This window comes from Perna viridis, chromosome 1 (assembly GCF_037379345.1).
Source record: "Perna viridis isolate PV_CMFRI_1.1 ecotype Kerala chromosome 1, ASM3737934v1, whole genome shotgun sequence".
NCBI classification, from domain to species: Eukaryota; Metazoa; Mollusca; class Bivalvia; order Mytilida; family Mytilidae; genus Perna; species Perna viridis.
The window spans coordinates 5270265-5296164 of NC_142445.1; the positions used below are offsets into that span (position 1 = coordinate 5270265).

A 25900-nucleotide genomic window follows, 5' to 3' on the forward strand; every position below is an offset into this window, starting at 1 on the left:
TTTGAGATTGGCTTAATGTGAATTTATATGCATTATTTGTGTATAATATATTTAGCCTAAACAGCTTAATACTGCTTTTGCTTACTTGTAGTTTCCATATCTGACTATAACTGGCCAGACTTTGTTGGTTTTTATCAGTGTATTTGTGTCTCTAAATATTTGCTGATTAGTGAAACTATCGTTAATTTATTATATGTTGCCTTCGTTATATCTGATCGTGTACATATTTGTGGGATATTTTCCTGTTTTTAGACTTTAAATTATTTAAAAAATAATATTCAATTGTCAAAATGTTATACTGGTAATACAAATATGTTATTTTTTATTACAGGATTCAATGAGCTACTAGTTTTGACATGTTTTTCTGGTTATAAAGGTAAAATTGGTAAAAGAATGAAAGTCGTTTTTGATATACCACTGTATGTCCGCCCCATTCACATGTGTTGCTATTACCAAATAAAACATTGAGGGATTTTGATAATTTTCAGTTCGGGTGGGAAGAAAATATTTCTTTACGTTTTAGTGCTTTCCAATTGTTTGTTTCAGATATTTGGAACATAAACCACCAAAAAAACGGAAGGACAGACGTATTTGAGCTGTAATTCATCGATTTAAAGACGTTCTGTCGCAATAAAGTACTAATAAACCAATTGGCTGATTAAGCACTGTGCAGTCAATAGAAAGCTTATAAGAATTAATGTAACGTAATTGTTAGTGACTATAGCATGAGAGTAATTAGAAGAAACAAAATAACAACATCACGACTGTCTTATTCTTTTGCTGGCATCATAAAATTTCCTGTCATAAAAATATTACACCTAATGACTTCTTTGATAGATTGATTGATTGAATGTTGGTGTTTAACGCCAGAGAAGCAATATTTCAGCTATATCGAAGCGATGAACATGAAATGGATGATAAAATACTCCTATAGAATACCACAGAAGGGTTCTTTAGCGTGCGAGGAACGTGAAAGTTTTCCCAACACGATGCACCACTATGGTTTGCGGTCAGATTTTCCATATTATGGCCTAAAGACCCCAGCACGTAACATGTCAGGGGTACCCAATTCAACCACCTGGGGCACACAACCCAGTTGTTCCGTGGGCAGAGCACCCTAGACTCCAGCCAGGGTTCGGAGCACTATTTAGTCGCCTTTTACGACAAGCATAGTGTTGTTGCGGGCCTATTCTTTTGACACCCGACCCGCACAGGGCTCTTAGATAGAATGATTTAATTGAACAGCGATTTCAGAAACTATATGAACAACAACTTCTACAAATGGCATTATTGCAAACTTTATTGCTTTTTTTTTATTGTGGTTTATCCTATTCAATACAATAAACAGAACCAGTCATTCAATTTAATTAAACTAACACCAAGAAATGTACTCTCTTTGTTTTTAACTTCGCAATAAATATATGAATGTTGATATAACCCAAATTTAAACATTCTAAAATAAAAAAAAGCTATTCGGGAATTTTCTTGTTCAAGTGTATTTGTTTCGAATAATGTCATCTTTTAAAAGGGATTAACATATATGCCTTTCAACAAGCGTAAAACTTGATATTCAATTGATAGTACAACACTGAAAAATTTAAATGCGAGATATCACGTTACTAAATTTAAATCTTTTTAAGTGTAAGTATTGTTTATTGTCATAGACAAACAGGTGTATTTTATAGTTTTGATCAAATTTCTGACAAATGCAAACAAAACTCTTTATAGTATTTATGTAAAATTGATGTTTTGTATTTCTAAACTATAACTGTAACTTTAACGTCTGTTTTCCATGTCTGATCTTTGTCCCTGGATTATATTCTTTTGATTACCGCTATAACCTTGGTTCCCTTGATTACTCTTCCACTAAATTGACGACCGAACGGAATTACCGATAGGGGTCGTCTGTTTTGTTATGTTGAATGACCGCAATTATATTAGAAATAATGCTCAAACTAAGGATTAACTCATATCGGTTTCATTCAAATTATAAGAACAATTAATGTAATGCCTCTACAAACTGGGCCATTTATTTATTAGACTGGAAATCGAGTAAATAATATCATACGTACCGTTTCTTCGGTTATGAAAAAATACGTATCGCTAGGATAATGGAAAGGGTGGAAACGTAAAAATGTTAACTCTTGCCCATTATCTCTTAGCTCTATTTTCTTTTCTTATCGGTTTTTAAATACTATTTATATTTTATTACATAACCAAAATAAAAGAAATAAACTAAATGCATTTTCTAAACTGTGAACTGTTGTTTTTGTTTGCAAAATATTTGCGAAAGCCAAACATCATTTAAACATTATAAAGGCAAAGCATTTAAACATTATAAAGGCAATGGTGTGGCACCACATATAAAAGTTTACAAACTTCGAATATTTCACAGTTCTTCTGTTGTCGTCTTTCCAAAACAGTTAAAGTAGGGAAACCGTTTGAAATATATAAAAAATATAAAGTCAAGAAACCCTTACAGATTCACGTGAGCTCTGGTAGTATATAGGCCAGAGCATCTACAGAACAGCCCTGCCCGAGTTTTTCGGGCAGATATCCCGAAGGCTGGGCACCGCTACTAACACCAATAGGTTCTACTAACCACAAACATCGACCGTGAGAGGCCTGTATTGGTATTCAAGGTCGTTAAAACTCCCAATCATCAAATACTACTACAGTTACTGATTCCAATAGCCACTGACTATTGCTTATCAGAACCTATGACATAGACATGTAGTTTATATTTAGATTAATCTGATCTGCCTATGAATTCATGGATTTGAACATGTTACAGTCATTCCCGCTCAAGATGCATTGCGCAATGTAAAAACGTTTAAAACTGCATGATGATTTTGACATTGGTACTTTGTGAAGTTTTGTAGATATGCATACCTTTATAGAGTAGACTCGGCAAATGACTTCTTTTGTTCTGGATTATTTCACAAAGGAATAATATCTCCAGAGACAAAGTCTGGTTATGGTGATCTAGTGCATCTATATCACTTGTTAACTACAATCAATATGTTTTATATTTTACTGAATATCATTTGTCAGGATGTATTTCCGAAAAATCCTTCTCTCTCTTCTTTGTTTGTGTCACCAATGGGAAAATAACTTAAGTCGTTACATTTTGGGTAAAAAGTATATATGATATGCACCTGTATATGGTTATTTTAGTGGAGCGGAAATGGCCGATGATTTTCATTTACAATAATTTACTTATAGTTGAAAAATCAAGATTTCATGGCAATAAAATTATTCTTCCCAATTTGTGGGGAATGGGGCGTTCATTCGGTACGACTGTCCTTTGATATGCGCCTGAATGCGTTACCTAACACGTTATTTGTTTAGACTCTTTAATCTGCATGTATATGTATATTCAGATATGATACTCGTAACTTTATTTTACACTAAAGTACCAGTACTCAAAAGGAGATTGGCGTGCTAAAAGTAAGCGCATTTTTGATTTAGTTACTCGTATGCGGATACTTAGCATTCAGAATGATCGAGGTTTGAAACTTATTTTCGGAGAAACATGTAGTATAGGCAGCTGGGAATTTAGACTAACAAACATGTAACATATCGTATTTATAGGAAAGTAGCAACTGTAAATGAAACAAAACTCTAAAGAGAAAATAGTGTAACAAAAAGCGTCGCCAAATCAAATAACAAAACATAGAATAGTTTTTACTTTTAACACGTCATTGAACATTCATTTGATTTTAGAAAGAGCTAGCTAGTTATGAGTTTACCTTGTCGTACTTAAAAATTTAATATTGGGTTGTTTATACATGCAGGAACGGTATAAATAACATGATTCAATTCCAATCTTATTGTTGAAATTGTATTATAAATAATACATTAGACACACATTTATTTCCAGCACTATATCTCAAATATCGAGATTTGATGTGGGGCGATTGACTTGCCATAAGACGTTTAAAAAGTGACATAACAATTTAATTGACTTTTAGCGGCATTTTAGAATTTGCATCAGGACATTGAAAGGGACAAAATATCCCGTGTTTCATAAAAAATGTGCGTAATTCCATACAATATAATCAATTAGATACACAATCTTTCAATATATGACACTTATCCAGAACTTTTATTTTATCTGCGTATCGAAGAACTGCACAGAATATGAGATTTTGTTGATCACTAATAAAAATATGAACTGTGAAATAGATATGAACAGTTTCACGATTTTCATCTGCACTAATTATAAATAATTTCGTTGAAATACGTTTGGTTACAGCGAGTCCGTCAAATTATTGGAAATCTCCGACGTACTCCAATGGTACTTATCGTATACCAATAAAAAATGGGGTTCATTTTTAATTTTATTCTAATGTATTTCAATCATGCATTATTGTTTTCATTAATATAGCAAATATTAACTATGATATTTTGAATGTCGGTCAAGTCACAAAGGGGTCCCATCAAAAAACAATCCACATTTGGGCGATATCATTCAATTCAACAAAGTGTCATGATGTAAATTAAGTAAATAATGAGGATGTAGAAAAAAGACAAATTAAATTAAGATATTTAAAAATATCATTAACATGGGATAATATCAAATATGTATGTAAAAACGCCGGAACATTTGATCTTTAATTTAATATAACACAGCAAAATATCGTACGAAAAAATGTAACATTTTGTCAGAATTAACTTGAAAACTACAAAGGAAACAAAATGTATGTAATTTAAACGTCATCATATGATTGAAGTGTGATTACTACATGTAACTGCAGTTGACAAAATACCGTTGTTAATCACATGACCTAGCTCATTTGTCTTCACTTGTATCATAGGAGTTACTTCACTGCAGCAGCTTGCAAGTGTTCAGTTCGATAGGTTGTCAATCAGCTGAGACGTGGAATCTAATTGAAGATATTTTATATAATTGAAGATATTTTATCTAATTAAAGAAAATTAAAAATTACGGAATTGATTAATAAAAAAAAACTCCATAATATTTGATATAATTATTTCTATGAATAGCTTTGAATATCCACAAAAATATATACATTATAACTTATGAATAATTGCACTATTTTTGTTATTATTTTCCCTTCCTGGTTTAAGTAATAACTAACAATGAAAATGAAAACAAAACTAAATTAAAAAGAATAAACAAAGAAAAAAATACAAGCAAAACAAAACGTTTTTTTTTCAATACAGTAAGTGGTCATTTACAAATGGACAGCTGTATTCTAGCAGGTGCCTTTTCTTAATGTTCAAGGGAATGTTTGGCAAATGTCGTAAATCTCAATTTCTTCATTTACAACTCATGAAAAGAAGAAAAAAAAAAACCCAAAAAAACGAAAAGACCTCATTCGAAAGTAAAAGCTTTAGTTTGGTTAACATAACGAATTATAGAAAAAATATGTACATAAAAAAGTACTCGCAAAATGCCGGCAATGTATTTTCCTTCAAAGTGTGTATGGAAAGCAAAAAAAATATTTATGTTTTGTTTTTATTTACATTGACTACATGTTGAAAAACTTATATATCAAGAATACTAATACTGAAAAGAAAAAGAAAAAGAAAAATAAAAACCACACAAACAGTTTTCCACTTCAAAGTAAAAAACACCCGTTTGTCTATGACAATAAACTATAGTTACACTCGGAAAGTAATAAATTTAATGACGTGATGAATGGCATTTAATGTTTTAGCGTTGTACTATCATCTGAATATCAAGTTATACACTTGTTGATCGGAAATAAGTCAATCCTTTTTAAAAGATGACGTTATTTAAAAAAATATATGCTTGAAAATGAAAATTCTCCATTTGCTTTTTTCAAATTTAAGATGCTTCAATTTATATGACTTTAACATAGTAACACTTATTGCGAAGTTACAAACGAAAAAAGTTTCGTACCTTTCTTGGTGTTTTTTTGTATGAAATTGAATGACTGCTTCTGTTCATCGTATTGACTAGGATAGACAACAACAATAAAGCAATGAATTGCGATTACTTCATTTGTAGAAGTTGTTGATCTAAAACATCATTTGAAATCGTTGTTCAAAAATTCACTTCTATTTAAGAAGTCATTAGGTTTAATATTTTTGAGGAGAGTGAACTTTAATGACGCCAGTAGAAGAACAAGACATTCGAGTTGTGCTTACTTTGTTTCCTATGGTTACTAATATGCTATAGTCAGTAACAAATACATTACATTCATTTTTTCTTATTAGCTTACTCTTGACTCCACAGTGATTAATAAGTACTTTATTGAGTAGAACATGAACTTCAGAAAATGATAAATTAAAAGCTCAAAATACATCTATCCTCTCGTTTTTTCGTGTTTAATGTTCCATATATCTAAAAACAAAAAAACGTATCATAATACTTTTATTGAAAGACAGTTGTTAAAAATGCCTTTCATTGTACTCTGGAGGGGGGGTTGTTGATACATCGCATCTACCCCACAGAACTTGAGATAAAGGATACTACAGACGTTTTGAAGTCAGCCTCATATCTTCAGCACCTGCGTATGGAGTGTTCATATCACAACTCATACGCTATGCCAGAGCTTGTCGAAACTACGCAGGCTTTTTGTATCGCGTTAGAACTCTAACAAATAGGTTTCTGGAACAGGATTATGTCGCAAAAAGATTGAAGTCATCACTACAGAAGTTTTATGGTCGTCATCATGAACTCGTGGATCGTTATGATGTATCCATCTGTATCAGAGGTAGACGTAGAAAATAATAGCAGTGATAAGACCCATACTGCTACCAATCTCTCCAAAGAAGAGATTGAAGAGATTGTGGAAAACCATATATCTGTGCTATCCTCTTTTGGTCTCTCTACCAAGGACGATGATTGTGATTTACCGTCTATGTACTGGATACCTAAACTCCACAAAAATCCATACAAACAACGTTTCATAGCTGGATCTGCAAAATGTACCATCAAACCTCTTTCAAAACTTTTAACTTCTATACTCACAACTGTCAAAGAGGATCTACAGTCCTACCACAACACTTGTTACTCCCGTAGTGGTATTAATTCAATGTGGATCCTGAAAAATTCGAAAGATATTTTGGAGACAATCAGTTCAAGACTATTATCTGAATATAATAGCATTAAAACCTATGATTTTTCAACGCTGTGTACTTCTATTCCCCATACTCAGTTAAAATCCCGACTTAAAACATTATACATCGTTGTTTTTTTTTCAACAAAAGATGGTACACCTAGATACAAATATATAGTTCTTGGTGGAGATTCCTCATACTTTGTAAGAAATAATTCCCAATCATCTTCCAAATATACAGAGGAAGATGTTTACAAAATGCTGTAATTTTTAATCGACATATTTGTCCAGTGTGGTGGACGTGTTTTCAACAAACGGTCGGCATTCTAATGGGAACAAATTGTGCTCCTTTACTTGGTGACCTATTCCTTCACTCTTATGAGGCTGACTTTATAGCTGATCTGATCAGAAAGAAAAGAACATCGTTTGGCTCGATCCTTCAACCTCAGTTTAGGCTATATAGATGACGTATTATCTTTAAACAATCCTAATTTCGGGGATTTGTTACATCGCATCTACACAAAAGAAATTGAGATAAAGGATACTACAGACACTGTGAAGTCAGCCTCATATCTTGACCTACACTTAGAAATCGATGGTACAGGAAAACTATTGACCAAACTTTACGACAAACGTGATGACTTTTCATTGTCAAATTTCCTTTCATCTGTGGCAACATCCCTTTAGCACCTGCGTATGGAGTGTTCATATCACAACTCATACGTTATGCCAGAGCTTGCCGAAACTACGTAGACTTAATGTATAGCGTTAGAACTCTAACAAATAGGTTTCTGGAACAGGGTTATGTTGCTACAAGACTAAGTCATCAATACAGAAGTTTTATGGTCGTCATCATGAACTCGTGGATCGTTATGGTGTATCCATCTGCATTATGAAAACTGATTTATTCAACGGGTCATAGTTTTCCTTTTCTCCTTTGTCTACCCCGGACTTGACTTTTTATGAGCAACTCGGCGGGTGTTTCTAGAAATGCAGAGGACGCTTTCCCTAGCGGTGCACTTAGTCCATGCTCCCAGTTTTTAGTGTTACTTTGTATGTATAATTTTAGTTACTTTATGTTCCTTGTTGTGTATGTCTGTTTTTCATGTCTGGTCTTAGTCCTTGAATTACATTCTTTTGATTACCGCTATAACATTGGTTCCCTTGATTACCATTCTGTACCATGAAACCTGGGTCATCTTCCTGAAAATGTTTACCTCCAAACAAAATAATAGTATTATCGAAAAAGATCACTAGCATACTGATGACCTTTCCTAAGGGTTGTAAGTTTTATCCTAAGTCCTACTGAAAAGGAAGTATGTTTGTACCAGAGTACAACGAAGTGTTTACAATTAATTTTGTTGTAGTTATCATCAAAACTTATCAAATTATTTTTGAATAGTACGATAAGGTTTACAAATGGAGCTGTTATTGTTATTAGCGCATTTTGAAGACCCAGTAATGGAAAACACAACTAATGAACGACATATGGCCTTTTATAAGAATAATTCAATGATATGAATCTTTGATTTACTGTACATTTGTATGTAGTTTACATGACGTTAAAAATGAGAATAGTTCAATACAGGCCTGTGTACAGAAATCATCAGACACGTGTGAAGAAACCTTCAACATAGATGTCATAAACGGTGGCTCGTTCTATCTTTATCACCTAGTCGACCCTACAGAGAATGCCGCATACTGTTTTGGAAAGTTTTCTGTTCTGTTTATTGGAAATTCAAGTTTTTCAATCATTTGTGTTAATTTTACAAAAAATATATAACGGTATTACTTATTACTTTCACTAATTAAAATCCAGTTGGTTGTGTGTTTAAACAAATGTTGTTTCTGTCTTTCATTGTATAAGATAGGGCAAACATTACAAGTAAAATAATGTTATTTTCTTGTCAAGTAGCGATTAAGATTTCAAAAACATTGTTATCAATAACTTTTACATAACAGCATTGCTTTACACTTTTACAGGAAATGGTCCAGTTCGCTGTCCACCTGGTCAATCCACATATACTGGGTTCTATCCGAACTGCAGTTGTAAGTTTTAAATAGTGATTTAGTTTGTTTTTTTTTATAATTTCGGAAACTGTATTGTAGTCTTTGAAACTAGTTGTAAACAGGCCCAAATTACAATAAATATCTTTTATATAATAGAACATTACATGGACACAATCGTGCCAAAAGTGAGTTCAATTCTTGATTAGCTCCATATTATCTGTAAAAATCCCCCTTTCCAGGGGAAATATGTGAGCCTTTTCATATTTTCACAGGTTTAATGATATTTTAATCTATTTAATTTATGATTTCTGTGTTGACACCTTTATCAATATTTGTGATATAATGGTTTACAATATCAATTTTCAAATTTTATTTTAAAAATACATTATGTGAAGAAAATTAAATATATTGAAAACTTGTGGCTTTAGGATGTGTCTTGGCAACAAATCATCGACTTGGATCTAATTTCAACTTGAAATCTGTATTCACTGGAATTGTCTTTGACATCTCTCTCTCTCTGAATCTTGCATCGAATGCAAACTGTTGTGTATTATATCCGTGTAATTTTATTTCTTTATATAATGTCCGTATTGACATATTGGTAGAACATTTATTTTCAATAATAATCGTTAAATCTTGTCACATGAACACATGCAACTATAATTTAGCACTCATTTTATATTGACAAAAGCATAAAAAAGCACGAAAAGTATATAATCCAGGGACAAATGCCAGACATGTGAAACAGACATACACAATAAAGAACATAAAGTAACAAAAATTATACAAAGTGACAAAAGCAAATGAGCAACTCGGACTCCACTAAAAACTTGGACCAGGTGCACCGGTAGGATAAGCGTCCTCTGCTTCTCTAGAAACACCCGTCGGGTTGCTCATAAAAGTCAAGTCCGGGGTAGACGAAAAAGGAAAGGAAAACTATGACACGTTGAACAGATCAGATTTCATGGCACAGATAGATACACTGTAACGATCCAGGAGTAAATTACGAATAAAATAGCAACGCGACAAAACGACTCAAGAATTATCTGTTATCAACCACTATAATGTTTTAGAGCCTGAAGTCCTACCACATCACTTGTTACTCCCGTAGTTGTATTAATTCAATGTGGATCCTGAAAAATTCCGAAGATCTGCTGGAAACTCTCAATTCAAGATTATTATCAGAATACAATACATAAAACCTATGATTTTTCAACTCTTTATAATTCTCTTCCCCATACTCAGTTACAATCCCGACTTAAAACATTGTACATCGTTGTTACTCCAAAGAAGACGGAACATCTAGTTACAAGTGTGGCATTGGTAGAGATTCCTCATACTTTGTAAAAATAATTCAAAATCATCTTCCAAATATACCAAGAGGTTTTCAAAATGCTGGGATTGTGATCAACAACATATTTGTCCAGTGTTGTGGGTGCGTTTCTCAACAAACGGTCGGCATTCAAATGACAATAAATAGTGCTTCTCTACCTGCAAACCTATTCCTTCACTATTATGAGGCTTACTTTATATATCTGATTTAATCAAAAAGAAGAAACATTATTCAGATTGATCCTTTAATCTCAATTTCCGCTGTATAGATGACGTATCATCGTTAAACAGTCCTAGTTTCGGGGATTTAATACATCGCATCTATCCCAAAGAACTTGAGATAAAGGTTACTACAGACATTTAATTTCAGCCTCATATCTTGAACCTTAGAAGACAATGGTAAAGGAAAACAATTGAATATACAACAAACAAACATTGTGTATTAACAACTTTCCTTTCATCTGCGGCAACAACCCTTCAGCACCTACGTGTGGTGTATTCAACACAACTCGTAGGTTATGCCAGAGCTTGTTGTTATAACGCAGACTTTTTGTATCGCGCTAATCGTCTTACAATTAGGCTTCTGGAACAGGATTTTGTTGAAACAAGATCGAAGTCATCACTACAGAAGTTTTATGATTGTTATCAAGAACTCGTAGATCGTTATGGTGTATCCATCTGCGCAATGAAAACTGATTTGTTCAACGTGTCATAGTTTAGATCTCTTCTTTCGTCTACCTTGGATGTTATTGTTAATGAGCATCTCCGTGGGTGTTTCGAGAAAAGCAGAGGACGCTTATTATACCGGTGCATTAGTTCCATGCTTCCATTTTTAGTCGAGTCTGAGTTACTTTGTATGTATTATTTCGGTTACTGTATGTTCTGTGTTGTGCGTGTCTGTTTTTAATGTCTGGTCTTTGTCCCTTGATTACATCCTTTTGTTTTGCTGGAATCTTGGTTTCCTTGATTTTATTGTTTTACAGCATCAACTGACATAATTCAATACAACAATATAAAAGGGAACTGTTTCTATCTTGAGATATGCGCTGATTATAGGCACTTGTTACGAGATTTATAACTCATTCCAAACACAAAGTGGCATAAAACATGCACACACATAGGTTAAATAGATCTTTCTGTGAAAGGGTAATGAAGGAGGGTAAGAACCAACTCAGTCAGTCAGTAAGATAGACAAGTGAAATAGTCAGCAATAATAAAAAAGAAATCAACAATAAAAATTCTAGTATAAACTTTATCGTTTGCAATGCAAAGGGTATGGCGGTAAAAACGATAGGTTTTATAACCTTAAACCCTACCTGAAAGAACGTATATTCTTTTATCAAATTGCCAAAGGCATTAAATGACGAAGCGAAACAATACTTGAGTAATATATAACCGTAAGTAAGTACACCTAACAAGTTCTGACGTTTCAGTCCTGCCACAACACGTACTCCCGTAGTGGTATTAATTCAATGTGGATCCTGAAAAATTCGAAAGATCTTTTGGAGACAATCAGTTCAAGTTATGAGAATATAATAGCATTAAAACCGATGATTTTTTAACACTGTAATTTCACATACTCCTGAAGTTAAAATCCCGGTTTAAAAAAAAAAGATGGTACACCTATTCCAGATCATCTTTCAAATATACAAAAGAAGATGTTTACAAAATGTTAACATTTTCAATCGACAACATATTTGTCCAGTGTGGTGACGCGTTTTTCAACAAATGGTCGGCATTTCAATGGGCACTAACTGTGCTCCTCTACTTGCTGACCTATTCCGTCACTATTATGAGACTTACTTTATGGCTGATCTGATCAGAAAGAAAAAAATATCGTTTAGCTAGATCCTTTAATCTCAGTTTCTGGTATATATATAACGTATTATCTTAAAACAACTGGCATCGCATCTACCCCAAAGAACTTGAGATAAAGGATACTGCAGACACTGTGAAGTCAGTCTTATATCTTGATCTAAACTTAGAAATCGATGGTAAAGGAAAACTATTGACCAAACGTTATTACTTTTCATTCAGAATTGGCTTTCATTTGTGGCAACATCCCTTCAGCAACTGGTTATGGAGTGTTTATATCAAAACTCAAACGTTATGAGTTTGCCGAGACTTCGCAGAATGGAGTATAGAGTGTTCATATCACAACTCAAACGTTATGAGTTTGCCGAGACTACGTGGAATTTTTATATCGCGATAGAATTCTAACTGCTTCTGGAGCAAGGTTATATTTCTGCTTTCCTCTTTTGTCAAGCCCGGACAAGACTTTTTATGAGCAAATCGCCGAGTGTTTCTAGAAAGGCAGAGGACGCATAACCTGCCGGTGCACCTGGTCCATGCTTCCAGTTTTTTAGTGGAGTTGCTCATTTGCTTTTGTTACTCTGTATGCATGATTTTAGTTACTTCATATTCTTTGTTGTGTTTGATTGTTTTCCATGTCTGGTGCATTCATTTGATTATCGCTATTACATTGGTTCCCTTGATTACTCTTTGGATATGAAAAGAAGAACTTTGACTAAATGGCATGCATCTATAAGAAAGAAAAAAATGTTTTAGTATTACTTAATCAATTCAAAGTTCCATTTCTCTCAGATGGTTCACTGTTTTATTTTTGTTTCTAAGACAACGAGTCGTAAGACTAAATTGATTATAAAACAAATTTTCACTCCTTATTTTATCATTTTTATTGACTAGATACAAAATTTTCTAGAACCATTTGAAAATAACCCAACAGTTTGATTGATACCTGTTGATTAAGTCAATCTCAAGGTCCATTGGACGAGGCACGTTTTCTTACAGCACGGTGGTATTTGTACCGTCTAGTAATGATCTGGAAACTTTACCAGAACCGGTGTCAACCCAATATAAATAGTTATGGATATGGTCAACTGCAAGTCCTGCAGACCTTACTGCACTGATGATCTTGATTGGTGTTTTTTCCTCAATTGACGGATATGTTAATCTACATCAAAAAAAGAAATACACAAAACAAATACTAAGCATGGGTTCACAAAAGATGAATCGAACATTTTATCTGACTTTCTGCACAGCATCATTTCCTATTTTTCTCTTCATATCATCAATTTTTTTAAATTGTTAATTTAATAATTTTTTGTTAATTTTGTTACTTTGAATGTATGATTTTAGTTACTTCTAATTCTTTGCTGTATGTGTCTGTTTTCCCTTGATTACCTTGATTACATTCTTTTGATTATCGCTATAACCTTGGTTCCCTTGATTACTCTTAAATGTCTATAATTATTATAATAGCATACGTCTAAACAGCATAGTTGAATAACAATTCCTGCACTTTGGTCAGTAGAACTTATTATGCAAGCTTAAATAAAACATTTCATCATTTACGATATTGGCTTCAACAAGACTGACAGCTTCTTAAGTGGAATAAAAAGCCATAGAGCTCTCAATAACAATGTCTTGAAAGTTTGAACAGAAGTGGCAGGTTTTTAAACATAGGACAAAACTTTGCCCCACTTGCATTAATGGAGTCTCAGATCCCTCACGGTTATTCGAGAGAGGACGGAGGATCACGATATTTCACTACAGTGAAGGACATTTTCATTACTCCATAGGTAAAACCGCAATTAAAATTATTACTTTGTGACTCCTTGGAAAAACATTTTTTTTAAAAGCCAAACATGATTCTTTATCAGACATCGTTCGAACTGATACAAGTTTAAAACGGTCACTCATGATAGACATAGATAACCTATATGCCAACTCCCAGCAGTAACGCAGGAGGTAAAATCATAATATTTTCCGACATAGAATTTCGAGGAACGTACCATGATCCCTTTATCCCGGAAAATGAATATGTCAATACACACTCACATACAATCTCCCACCCGTGGACCTCTTATACCCCAAAATTAAAAAAAAAACAAGGGTGACACAGTGACTCAGAACTGTATTATTCAGTATGTAGGTGGGACTTACAAGATATTGGGAAGGCATGATTCAACCCCATTCTATGTTAATTAGATATCATAACATCGTTCGAAAGATGGATTTCGTCTAACTTATATCAGCTGATTTAATTGGCATAATCAGGTCAAATCCATAATAATTCTGGCAAAATAGATAAAACACCAACGGAGCAGCTGGTACCGCAATGGTTCTGTCTTGATATAAGTATTCCAAAGAAAATGGTGGATTAAATCTATAGGTTTTACAGCGCGTTTCACCTCCCTCTTTCATTGCGACGTGAATATACCAGGGTAATTAAATAGCATTTGCATCAAACAAATAAACAAGATTTTTTTAAAAAGAAAATGCACACAAAAGTAGATAAGAATGGTAATTATTCTATTGTGATAGGCAATTGTTATAACTATAGTAAGTTTAACAACAAACAGTATAAGAGAGCTCACAAAAAGTTTAAATTGAAATGTTAGAAATCATATAAGCATATTGAAAAATACGAGAAAATATGATAAAATGAGAAGACGGAAAACAATAGATTCCAAAGAATTGATTAATAATTTATGGTTTAATAATTTATTAATAATTTCATGGTTTTTAGTGGAGTCCGAGTTGCTCATTTACTTTGGTTACTTTGTATGTATGATTTTAGTTACTTTATGTTCTTTGTTGTGTATGTCAGTTTTCCATGTCTGGTCTTTGTCCCTGGATTACATTCTTTTGATTACCGCTATAACCTTGGTTCCCTTGATTACTCTTTCAATATGAATACGATTTCCCCGAATTTCAGAAAATGTAGAAAGAGTAATAGAGGGAACCAAGGTCCTTGTGGTAATGAGTTGCTCATAAAAAGTCAAATCGAGGGTAGACGAAAGAGGAAAGGAAGACTGATACGTTGAACAAATCATTTTTCATTGCGCACCGATACGATCCACAAGTTCGTGATGGCGGCCATAAAATATTTTTTTCCGTGATAATGTAATTTCCAAGTGAATTGTTTGAAAACCATGAATACATTCATAATGTCCAGCAACTGGTCAAGACTGTATGTCAATTCAAATGATAGATGGGGAAAAGGTTATATGATACTATTGTATAAAACGAGTGGTATTATGTGCGCAATGCGCGCAATTCAATTTACAATTTTAAATTGTACAGCAAAAATTTTCAGTTACATTTTAATAGTATAACAAGGATATAATAAGGATAACAACAAAATTGTGGTATAACCTTGACAAAATAAACAAAAAATGGCATTAAACTCCTCAGATAGAAGAACGTTAGGATATGTGGTTCATTAAACTCCGGGTAGAACCCAGTCAAAATGAAAAGTGGCTTTGAACTCATGGCGTATTTAGTTCCTATGGTAGGAAATAGTCAGGATGAAACGGAGAAATCTGAGGCAGATCCTGTTAGTTGTATTTGTACGGAGGAAAACGGAACCGAAAATAACTTATATGTCGCCAAAGGTAGAACAAATGTATCTTTGATGGGTGAAAATAAATTGATTGCCTAAAACCATCCATGCCATAGGAACGAGTTTAATCCATGTTTGATGATAGAAACCACCGAATATGATACATTGTTCCACTTTAGATGATATTAAGCACATCATTACCTTTTCTTTCAAATAAATTTCCTAACGTGTCATATTTTGACTTTCCTCTTTTGTCTACTATGGAATTGACTGTTTATGAGCAATTCGGCAGGTGTTTCTAGGAAAGCAAAATAACCTTACCCTTCAGATGCACCTGGTCCAAGTTTTAGTGGAGTTTTTCATTTACTTTTGTTACTTGTCTGTATTATTTTGGTTATTCTGTGTTTTTTGTATGTGTTCTTTGTATGTGTTTTTTGTTTCATGTCTGGTCTTTGTCCCCAGATTATATTCGTTTGAATTCCGCTAGAATCTCGGTTCCTTTGATCACTCTAACAGGGAGAATTTCTGCATAGTGGGAAAACTTTGAGTTATCACCAACAACTAACGTAAATTGGGTTTGGCATCAGATGTTTTCCTCGCCAATGTATTAACTTGATGAAGAACTCCAAGTCGAATGTCACGTCTTTTCATTTCATTTATGACAATAACAATTACCCTTCAATTAACTTACCTAAAACCGACAAATGCCAAGTATATAAAACAAACTTATGGAATAGTGTTTGATATTTCCCTTTTTACAATTTTACAGTAATTGATTAGAAGTGTTTGGTACATCATTATCGTAATTATGAATGCCTAAAATAAGATTTTAACACTGTTGGTGTGCTGCGAATAAGAAATCTGTTCGATACTGAGACCAGTTATTTAGGGGCAGGGGTAATATTTTTAATACTTTGTGACAATTCTTTTGCGTAAATTAGCTTTTTGAGATTTAGTTTTTGTAGATAATTGAATTATCTATCAAAAGGTACCTTTCGAGACGTTTTAGTTGAGCAATAACTTAAAGAGTCAACTTTTTGTTACTTTGTACAAAAAAATAGAAAATCCCATTTGTTGATAAATTCTGACTACAAAAATCTCCGAAAGTCACCAAATAAAAATTCCAAATAAGTCATCTTTGCCTAACGCATAAATACTCTATGGGTTTCGATACTGAAAAATATGTTAGCTTAAGCGATTTGTTTCGGTGGGGTAGGGGTATATTTTTTATCCACAAATCCCTTAGTATTACCGCAACTTTTTTGGCCACAAAAAGATTCGTAAATGGGAGGTATAAGGGTACCTGATAATTACGTTTTGGTTGATGAGTGGAAGGAGGAGGTGCACTTGGGTTGTCTCAGCCCACGTACTAAAACTGACGACGGGAGAATAAAAATTGGGTTTGCATTTGTGAAACCTACATTTGACGTAGTGTTAACGAGAAATATTGTATTTCTACACCTCTTTAATGTCTCGCATGAATGATTAGTTAATGTCTTTGTTAATATCATGACACTTAGTACTACTGAGTGACCCTTATTATATTTTTTATTTCAACTGTTGTATATAAAATTCTTTAACTGCACCACTTATTTCCAAATATAGCATAAGCAATTACAATCAAATACTGCGAAAGTACTATTGTTCGTGAAGTACCAATTTTTGTGGTTTTCATGGGTAGGCGAAACCACGAAATTTGGTTCCCATTCGAAAATGATAATACCATTGATGTATATACTGAAAAATTCAAAACCACGAATTCAACAATTCACGAACTTGTGTTTCTTCCCTTATCAACAGAAACTGGTAACCACGAATTTAAGTACTTTCACAGTATAATATTTTAAAAAATACAATAGACGTTTACGCATGTTTGGGAATAAGCCTTGAAACCAATGTTTTTTTTATCATAACAAGAGTGCGGAACTTGTTCCTATTCCATGCACGCGAGTTAAACCTGATACGTTCTTGACTCGAGTGATTATATTTTGATTGTTGACGATAACCAGTTGATTTTACTATTTATTATAATATATGATGGTAATATAAACTTTAAATTTTGCGACAGGCGGACTGATTTCCGTGTTGTGACGTTTTGGTTGGGAAAAAGGAGAGTGAAATTACCGAATTTATATCACAGTATGAATTATCGAAATTTTTCACACTGGGAATATTTGGTAATTCACTGTTTCAAATATATAATAAAAGTTGTTATTACCTTCGATGCCTTGAAATGACCAGTTTCTTGAACAAATGATATAATTTTATGGACATCCATGATATATATACATGTTAATCCTGCCTCCAGTATATTCCGACAATAATATAAAGTTTTTGTCGTAATGGTATGCTGAGAATAACACCCAGACATATCCGGTGGCTATTGTTGTAACGTTTCAAGACACAGTATCCATTAGGAAAACATTACTCCCATCTGAGAACAATAATCTTGTCTGTTGTCCTGACAAGAAAAGAGGAACTACAATCATATAAATTATCTGTTCAAAGTTAACGCAAAGCGTTATCCTTCAAAACTAAAACGAGAAGACAGACACCATAGATGAATGATTGAAGAGATGGCATGGAGGAGATCGTTTTTTTTTTTGGAGAACGGGTTATCATTTTATTTCCATTTTTGATGGATTCATTGGTAGGACAAGATGTTGTTAGGTTTAACAGAGAATATAGTAACTGTGTTTTAACAGTATGATCAAGACAGTTGCGATTGAAATTATCATCAAATCTATATAGCATAAATGTTCGTAAAAACGAATCACATGCCGTTCTTTTGGTTGGCCTTTAAAGAGTTTAGAAACAACGAAAACCGTAAGGGACTCGGTCGAACGCATATTGTTCATTGAATTATTCATATCAAACATGGCATCTAAATTGGCGATTGCATCAAACATTCTAAAAAAATCAGAGAATTGTATTGGATCAATTAAAATTTTCCTATGACATATCTTTTTTTTTTACATTGAAGCTCTTTTTGTCATCAAAAAGTAAATTTACATTCCACCAAACTAGGGTCATATATGTGTTTACTATATAGATCTATATTTGATTCCTGTTTAATTGTTTCAAATGGTAATTTGGTTGAAATATACGGATTAGATATTTAGTTAACGACAAAACCATTGGCATTTGCATAAACTGATAAACAACAAGCGGACAAATGATTGTCAAAATTCTTCGAAGTGAACAAGAAGTTGCTGTTTAAGTCTTGTAGCATTTTCCAAAAAATAATCTATATCAAGAAATGTCCTACTTAGAATTGTCTTGTTGGTACGGCAAACTATTTTGTTCGAATGACAATTATAGAATTTCAATATATTACAAACAAGAACGTTAAGCAAATAGAATTTTTTACCCCCCCCCCCAAAAAAAAAAAAAAAAAAAAAAAATGAAAAATGTGTTTCTATGCACATACTTTTTTGGTCATTCTAGATTTTAAACAATATAAAAACAGGGGAAATGTGTATTTCCTATTTATGCAATATCATTTTCAGTCCAAAATTAGGAGGACCTAAACCTGATATCAAATGAAGAATATACCCATATTTTGCGGTGAATTATGCTTTTGCTTTGTTGTGCATTTTGGAAAGAAAATCCTAAATCACATTAAAAGAGTAATCAAGGGAACAAAGGTTACAACAGGAATCAAAAGAATGTAATCCTGGGACAAATACCAGACCAGGAAAATAGATATACACAACGAAGAACACAAAGCAACAAAAGCAAAAATATACCCTAAAAACCATATTTTATATATATTTCGGATGGGAAGAAGTATATTTAGAAGTATATGCTGTATGTGAGCGTCCAAGAACGTTTCCGTCAAAAATTTATTAAAATATTAAAATTATTGAAAAGTGTGAGTCCTAGCAAGGTCTTGACCCTTGGAGACCAAAGAGCAACTGGGATGTGTGCCCCCAGGTGGTGGAATGGGGTATCCCTGGCGTGTTACATACTGGGATTGTCAGGCTATAATATGAAAAACCTGACCGCAAAGCATGGTGGTGCCCCGTGTTGAGAAAGATGCCACGTTCCTCGCACGTTAAAGAACCCTGCTGTGATATTCGATAAGAGTAGGAACCTTTGCGCTCCGCCACAGGAGGCTAAATTGCCCGACCCTACCTATCCCTCCCTTTTTCTAGTGGCAATCTAACTTTGTCGACCCTGTTGCCCTTGTGTCCCATCCCTTTTTTATTTCATCATCATTTCATGTTCATTTTATCATCCGTTTCATGTTCATCGTCTGTATATAGCTGAAATATTGCTGCTCGGACGTTAAACTCCAACAATCAATCAATCAATCGTAGAAAAAGCAAATGAACAACCCGGACCCCTAAGCATGGACCAGGTACACCGGTAGGGTAAACGTCCCTTGCTTATCTGCTATTTTATTCGGTTCTCTACATTGTTTATTTAGATCATCTTTGTTACATAATTTTGTTTTCACGTTCAAGTTATGACGTTTTTGAATTATCCCATTGTTGACGCTTCTGTATATTTTGCCAATATTTATACAATTTCGTTTATTATGCTGTACTGACATCGTTCAGTTTGCATGTATTAAACGACCTGTTTTATTGGGGGAGCCTTGATAGAGCTTACGAAGAAAGTGGTGCTTATATTTATTGAAGACTTTATGGTGACCTCTAAATATTTCATGTTGTTGCTATCGACGGGTACTTGATAATCCGATATGATATGCAAATTTGATATATGAATATTTAATATCGGAGCATACAAAACTTAAAAAACGAAATAATCTTCGGAATGGCTTTCTTGCATGCGGTGAAACTTAAGAGAGAAAAATTGTGATACGTGCAAGTTCCGTCAGTTAATTCGAACGAAGGACTGGCAATACAGTTTTATGACCAAACGTTTTAACATATTCCGAAGTATATGGTAAAACGGCTACTGAATTATATTTAATGCAAAAGAACAAAATTAAATCAGAAATGTTACATAGGTCTAAAGTTTTCATTAGTTTCATTGATATTGTGATTTCAATCATCATGTAACATATTGGAAACTAAAGCCGTGGCTTTTAATATTATAGTTAACTTCGATATCACAATTCAATATATGTTCCACATTCAACAAAAACTTGAAGAGCCATTCAGATTGGGTGTCAATAATAACACTTTTGAGACACAGTACAATATACTTGTCTATAAAACCTATTCAAGTTCCACAATGCATCATGATATATTTAATTCATCAATAGTTTTAATCTTACCAGCAACCCCTATCTAATAAACTATACTGTGTATGCGTATTATCTTACATCTTAACACATGCCATGTAGTATATTCATGACCTATTACGCGTTTCTTATGCTTTTTAATGGTAATATAATTTGGTGATCTAATCTTATGGATTATGAAGTGTCTGACTTACAGTTGGCACGGTTGTTTGGTTCTGTTTTTGTCGGATCATTCATGTTGAAGAACAATAGCTTCATGGTGTTTGGCAAATACTCGTAATGGACAAAAGCTGTTGGCTTCTTAAAATCATATAATATTGGATTGTTTCATACTAAGTTACAAATTTCAAATATATATATTTCTGAAAACAAATGATAAAGTTTAGTAAATGCACAGAACAGCGGCAGTCGACTTCAGTTAACCAGCATTTTTTTTATTATTTATAGGTAATAAATAAAGCTACTCTTCAAGTGAATAATAAATTCTTGGGATAATCTATTGGATATACTTGTATGCATAAGGTGGAATGGCATTTTTTGTGCATGTTCATAAATAAAAGTCATAACTTACTGTAATTCCATCTTCTATACTAGCAAATGAATAAGTACATGTTTAATAAGTAACTTTAATTGAATATAGTAAGTGATCAGATTTTCATTGAGAACTTGTTTCTTATAATAACAATGTTCTTCAAGTTTCAGAATGGTCTGCACCTTCGTGTAGTCTCTTTCTCAAAAAGAAAAATATAATTCATGTAAATCATCTCTGTTCTGACATTATCATTAGTACATTTGTATTGTAATTGACACAAAACACAAATCAACCTGTACAGATATGCATGTACATGTATGTTTACATATACATGTACATGTAATAGTTATTTTCCAATAATTGATAGTCAAAATTTAAGTTCATAAATGAATGCCTGCATCTTGATATGCCATAATGGCAGTCTATTATCTAATAAATTTCCCTGATTTTTTTTTTATAATAAAGTGATAATAGTTAGCTTAATTATCTTTATTTTGGCCATATCAAAACAAAGTTTCTCTTCACTAATTCACATAACTGTGATCCAAGCTGAACCTACCAATTATTGATTATCTTGTAAAACCATTAAAATCACTGTAAGTCTCTCACTGAGTAAATAAATTAATTGTTGTCTTCAAAATACATATTTAATCAAGGAACACATCATGTGTATGTATTATACCTTTTGTGATTGTTTTCCTGTGATTTTGAACTCAATAAGTTGAATATGTTTCATTCAAATATTTTCTTTCGGTTTTATCCATTATCCAAGTCGCTAGAACGGGTGAAATAATCCCTGGATTGCTTGGAACTGGTGAAAATTTAAATTTTCTATTCGTTACGAAAACTGCCGCCATTTTGGTTGTTTATTACTTGGAAGGACTAGAGTTATCTCTCTTTGGTCAAATTTCACAGCGACTTCACTTCTCTTAAAAGAACACGAGATGGTGACTTTTAACTATTTTTGAAAATTCTTAGCGACTTAAATCTCCATTTCGCCGCCTAGATTGTGCCTTATGATAAGAGTATATCCCAATTCAACAATAAAGTATTAATTTCCATTCTAAGTATAGTAGCCACTCTTGTAAACACGAACATTTGAATTTGATTTGTTTAAATACACATTTATAAGAGGACTTTGGGGTAAGATAGCACATCGTTTTTTATATTTACATAGGTGATCTTCAATCAAAACGTCATAATGAAGTGATTAAGTATGTATGACTTGTCAGTACATGCTTTTGTTAATGTGTTGCGTTTTAACTCTTACCATTGATAGGACAAACTATAGTTTGAACTCTTCTTTATGTTTACACTTAGTGTGGCAGAGTTAGAAGCGTCTGGATAGGTGACGGTCGGCCAAAGAGATGATACATTGATCTGTTAGTAGATACAAACGACATTCGGATCTACATTGTAAAAATGGGCAGATTAAGCAGTGTTGCATTGAGCGAACGAAAGATAACTTTTGTCAATTTCTTTAATATCAAAACAATCCTCACAATTAATCATAGCTCGGTTACAACCGGTTAAATATTTTCTTTCAATTATCTTCATCTTCATTTTCATTATTATCTTGGTATGTTCGTAAGGGGTTTTCAAATATTGCTTACCATGAAAATCTTTTTTTTTTTTTACAAAAATATTTATGTCAATGGCCCCTATTTGAACCTTGACAAAGCTTAATTCTTTATTTGTAACCAGATCCAAACTCAGCCTTTTGTTCGTATAAATAACATAAACTACAATAGCCAACCAAATTAAAATGGCGCAGTGATTATTCGTGACTTACGTGCTTTGTTGTGTATTCTGTTTTTAATGTTTTGTTTTTGTCCCTGGATTACATTCTTTTGATTTTCGCTAGAATCTTGGTTCCCCTGATTACTCTTTCACTTTTGGCACATTGTACAGTTTGCTACTGCGTTATGTTAGTTCACAACACGTTCAGATGTTGTACAGTGTTGTAAGTTTTAGTTAAGATTCCTAGAAGATATTCGATGGATATGTTTGTACACAAACGGGTTTCAGAACTATGAAATAAATTATGCAACCTCACTCTAATTAAGTAAGTCTCAGAACAAAGGGAGTAGGTAATCTTAAAAAGTTTCTTATACGTTTATGAATTAAACAAAAACTGCAATGACAGATAACTTACAAGAGATATATGGTGAAATTTTGATAATATAAGTAGCAGTCTTTGTAAAAAAGATGATTCACACATACCAACAAAAAACTACCAAATTCACTTTTATTTCTTTTTTCAGAAACAGTTGTAGACTATAAACAAATGTAATTGCGTTTGTCGTGTAGTTTTGTCAAGAGTTTTCCTTTACCATCCATCTCCAAGTTTTGGTCAAGATATGAGGTTGACTTCTTGTCTGTAGTGTCCTTTGTTTCAAGGTCTTTGGGGGAAGGGGTGGATGCGATGTATACACTAGGACAGTTTAAAGATAATACGTCTGATATATAGCGGAAACTGAAATCAAAAGATCTGGCTTAACGAAGTTCCTTCTTAAGGATCAGTAATAGAATATAGGTCTGTGAGGAACGGAGCATAATTTATTCCTATCGGATATCCGATCTTGTGTTGAAAAACACGTCAACCAGACTGGACAAATATGTAGTAAATTAAAAATTTTCCCACTTGTTGACATCTTTTTTGGTTAATTTGAAAGCTTATTTGGAACGGTTTTATTTCCACAAAGTATGAGGAATATCTACCAAGCACTACTTATCTTAATCTAGGTGTACCATCTTTTCTGGAATAACAACGATATATATAATGTATTTGAGTCGGGATTGCAACTAAATGTGGGGAAAAATACTTCAAAGAGTTAAAAAATCATAAGTCTAGTTGCTATTGTGATGATAATCTGAGGGTTTCCAGAAGATCATTCGAATTTTTCTACCAGGGACGATCATTGTGTTTTACCGTCTATGTACTGGATTCCTAAACTTCACAAGAATCCATACAAACAATGTTTCATGGCTGGATCTGCAAAATGTACCATCAAACCTCTTTCAAAACTTTTAACTTTTATACTCACAACTGTCAAAGAGGGTCTGTAGTCCTACCACAACACTTGTTACTCCCGTAGTGGTATTAATTCAATGTGGATCCTGAAAAATTCGAAAGATCTTTTGGAGACAATCAGTTCAAGACTATTATCTGAATATAATAGCATTGAAACCTATGATTTTTCAATACTGTATACTTCTATTCCTCATACTCAGTTAAAATCCCGATTTAAAAACATCATACATAGTTGTTTTTTCCAAAAAAGATGGTACACCTAGATACAAATATATAGTTCTTGGTAGAGATTCCTCATACTTTGTAAGAAATAATTCCAAATCATCTTCCAAATATACAGAGGAAGATGTTAACAAAATGCTGGAATTTTTAATCGACAACATATTTGTCCAGTGTGGTGGACGTGTTTTTCAACAAACGGTCGGCATTCCAATGGGAACAAATTGTCCTCCTTTACTTGCTGACCTATTCCTTTACTCTTATGAGGCTGACTTTATAGCTTATATGATTAGAAAGAAAGAATACCGTTAGGATAGATCCTTCAATCTCAGTTTCCGCTATATAGATGACATATTATCTTTAAACAATCCTAATTTCGGGGATTTGATACATCACATCTACCCAAAAGAACTTGAGATAAAGGATACTACAGACACTGTGAAGTCAGCCTCATATCTTGACCTACACTGAGAAATCGGAAAAAAGGAAAACTATTGACCAAACTTTACGACAAACGTGATGACTTTTCATTCCGAATTGTCAACTTTCCTTTCATCGGTGGCAACATCCCTTCGGCTCCTGCGTATGGAGTGTTCATATCACAACTCATACATTATGTCAGAGCTTGCCGAAACTACGCAGACTTTTTGTATCGCGCTAGAACTCTAACAAATAGGCTTCTGGAACAGGATTATGTTACTACAAGATTGAAGTCATTACTACTGTCTTGGATCGTTATGGTGTATCCATCAGCACCATGAAAACTGATTTATTCAACGGGTCATAGTTTTCCTTTCCTCGTTTGTCTACCCCGGACTTGACATTTTATGAGAAACTCGGCGGGTGTTCTAGAAAAGCAGAAAACGCTTACCCTACCGGTGCGCCTGGTCCATGCTCCTATTTTTTTAGTGGAGTCCGAGTTGCTCATTTACTTTTGTTACTTTGTATGTATGATTTTAGTTACTTTATGTTCTTTGTTGTGTATGTCTGTTTTCCATGTCTGGTCTTTGTCCCTAGATTACATTCTTTTGATTACCGCTATAACCTTGGTTCCATTGATTACTCTTTCAGGATTCACATTGCATCGAAATCACTACGAGAGTAACAAATGTCATGATTAGACAAATAACTGGCT

At 33.3% G+C, this 25900-nt stretch overlaps 1 protein-coding gene and 1 long non-coding RNA gene across 11 annotated transcripts in view; one reads left to right on the forward strand and one right to left on the reverse strand.

Moving 5' to 3' along the window:
• The window catches only part of LOC148626975 (oncoprotein-induced transcript 3 protein-like), a 30620-nt gene extending 29263 nt beyond the window's left edge, over positions 1–1357 (forward strand). For all 9 annotated transcript variants that reach the window (XM_088564839.1, XM_088564840.1, XM_088564843.1 and 6 more), the window contains one exon: positions 547–1357. In XM_088564839.1, coding sequence (XP_088420965.1) covers positions 547–602 — 56 coding nt within the window. In that variant the 3' untranslated portion in view covers positions 603–1357. The remainder of the gene's footprint in view (positions 1–546) is intronic.
• Positions 1358–13104: 11747 nt separating this feature from the next.
• On the reverse strand, positions 13105–22379 carry LOC148626977 (uncharacterized). 2 transcript variants are annotated; one of them, XR_015919295.1, is made up of 3 exons: positions 22195–22379; positions 17984–18226; positions 13105–13371 (listed from the first exon to the last, which is right to left on the reverse strand). It is a non-coding gene; the product is annotated as an uncharacterized LOC148626977 (long non-coding RNA). The 2 variants fall into 2 exon arrangements; XR_015919294.1 differs by lacking the exon at positions 22195–22379 and adding an exon at positions 21175–21835.
• Positions 22380–25900: the final 3521 nt, after the last annotated feature.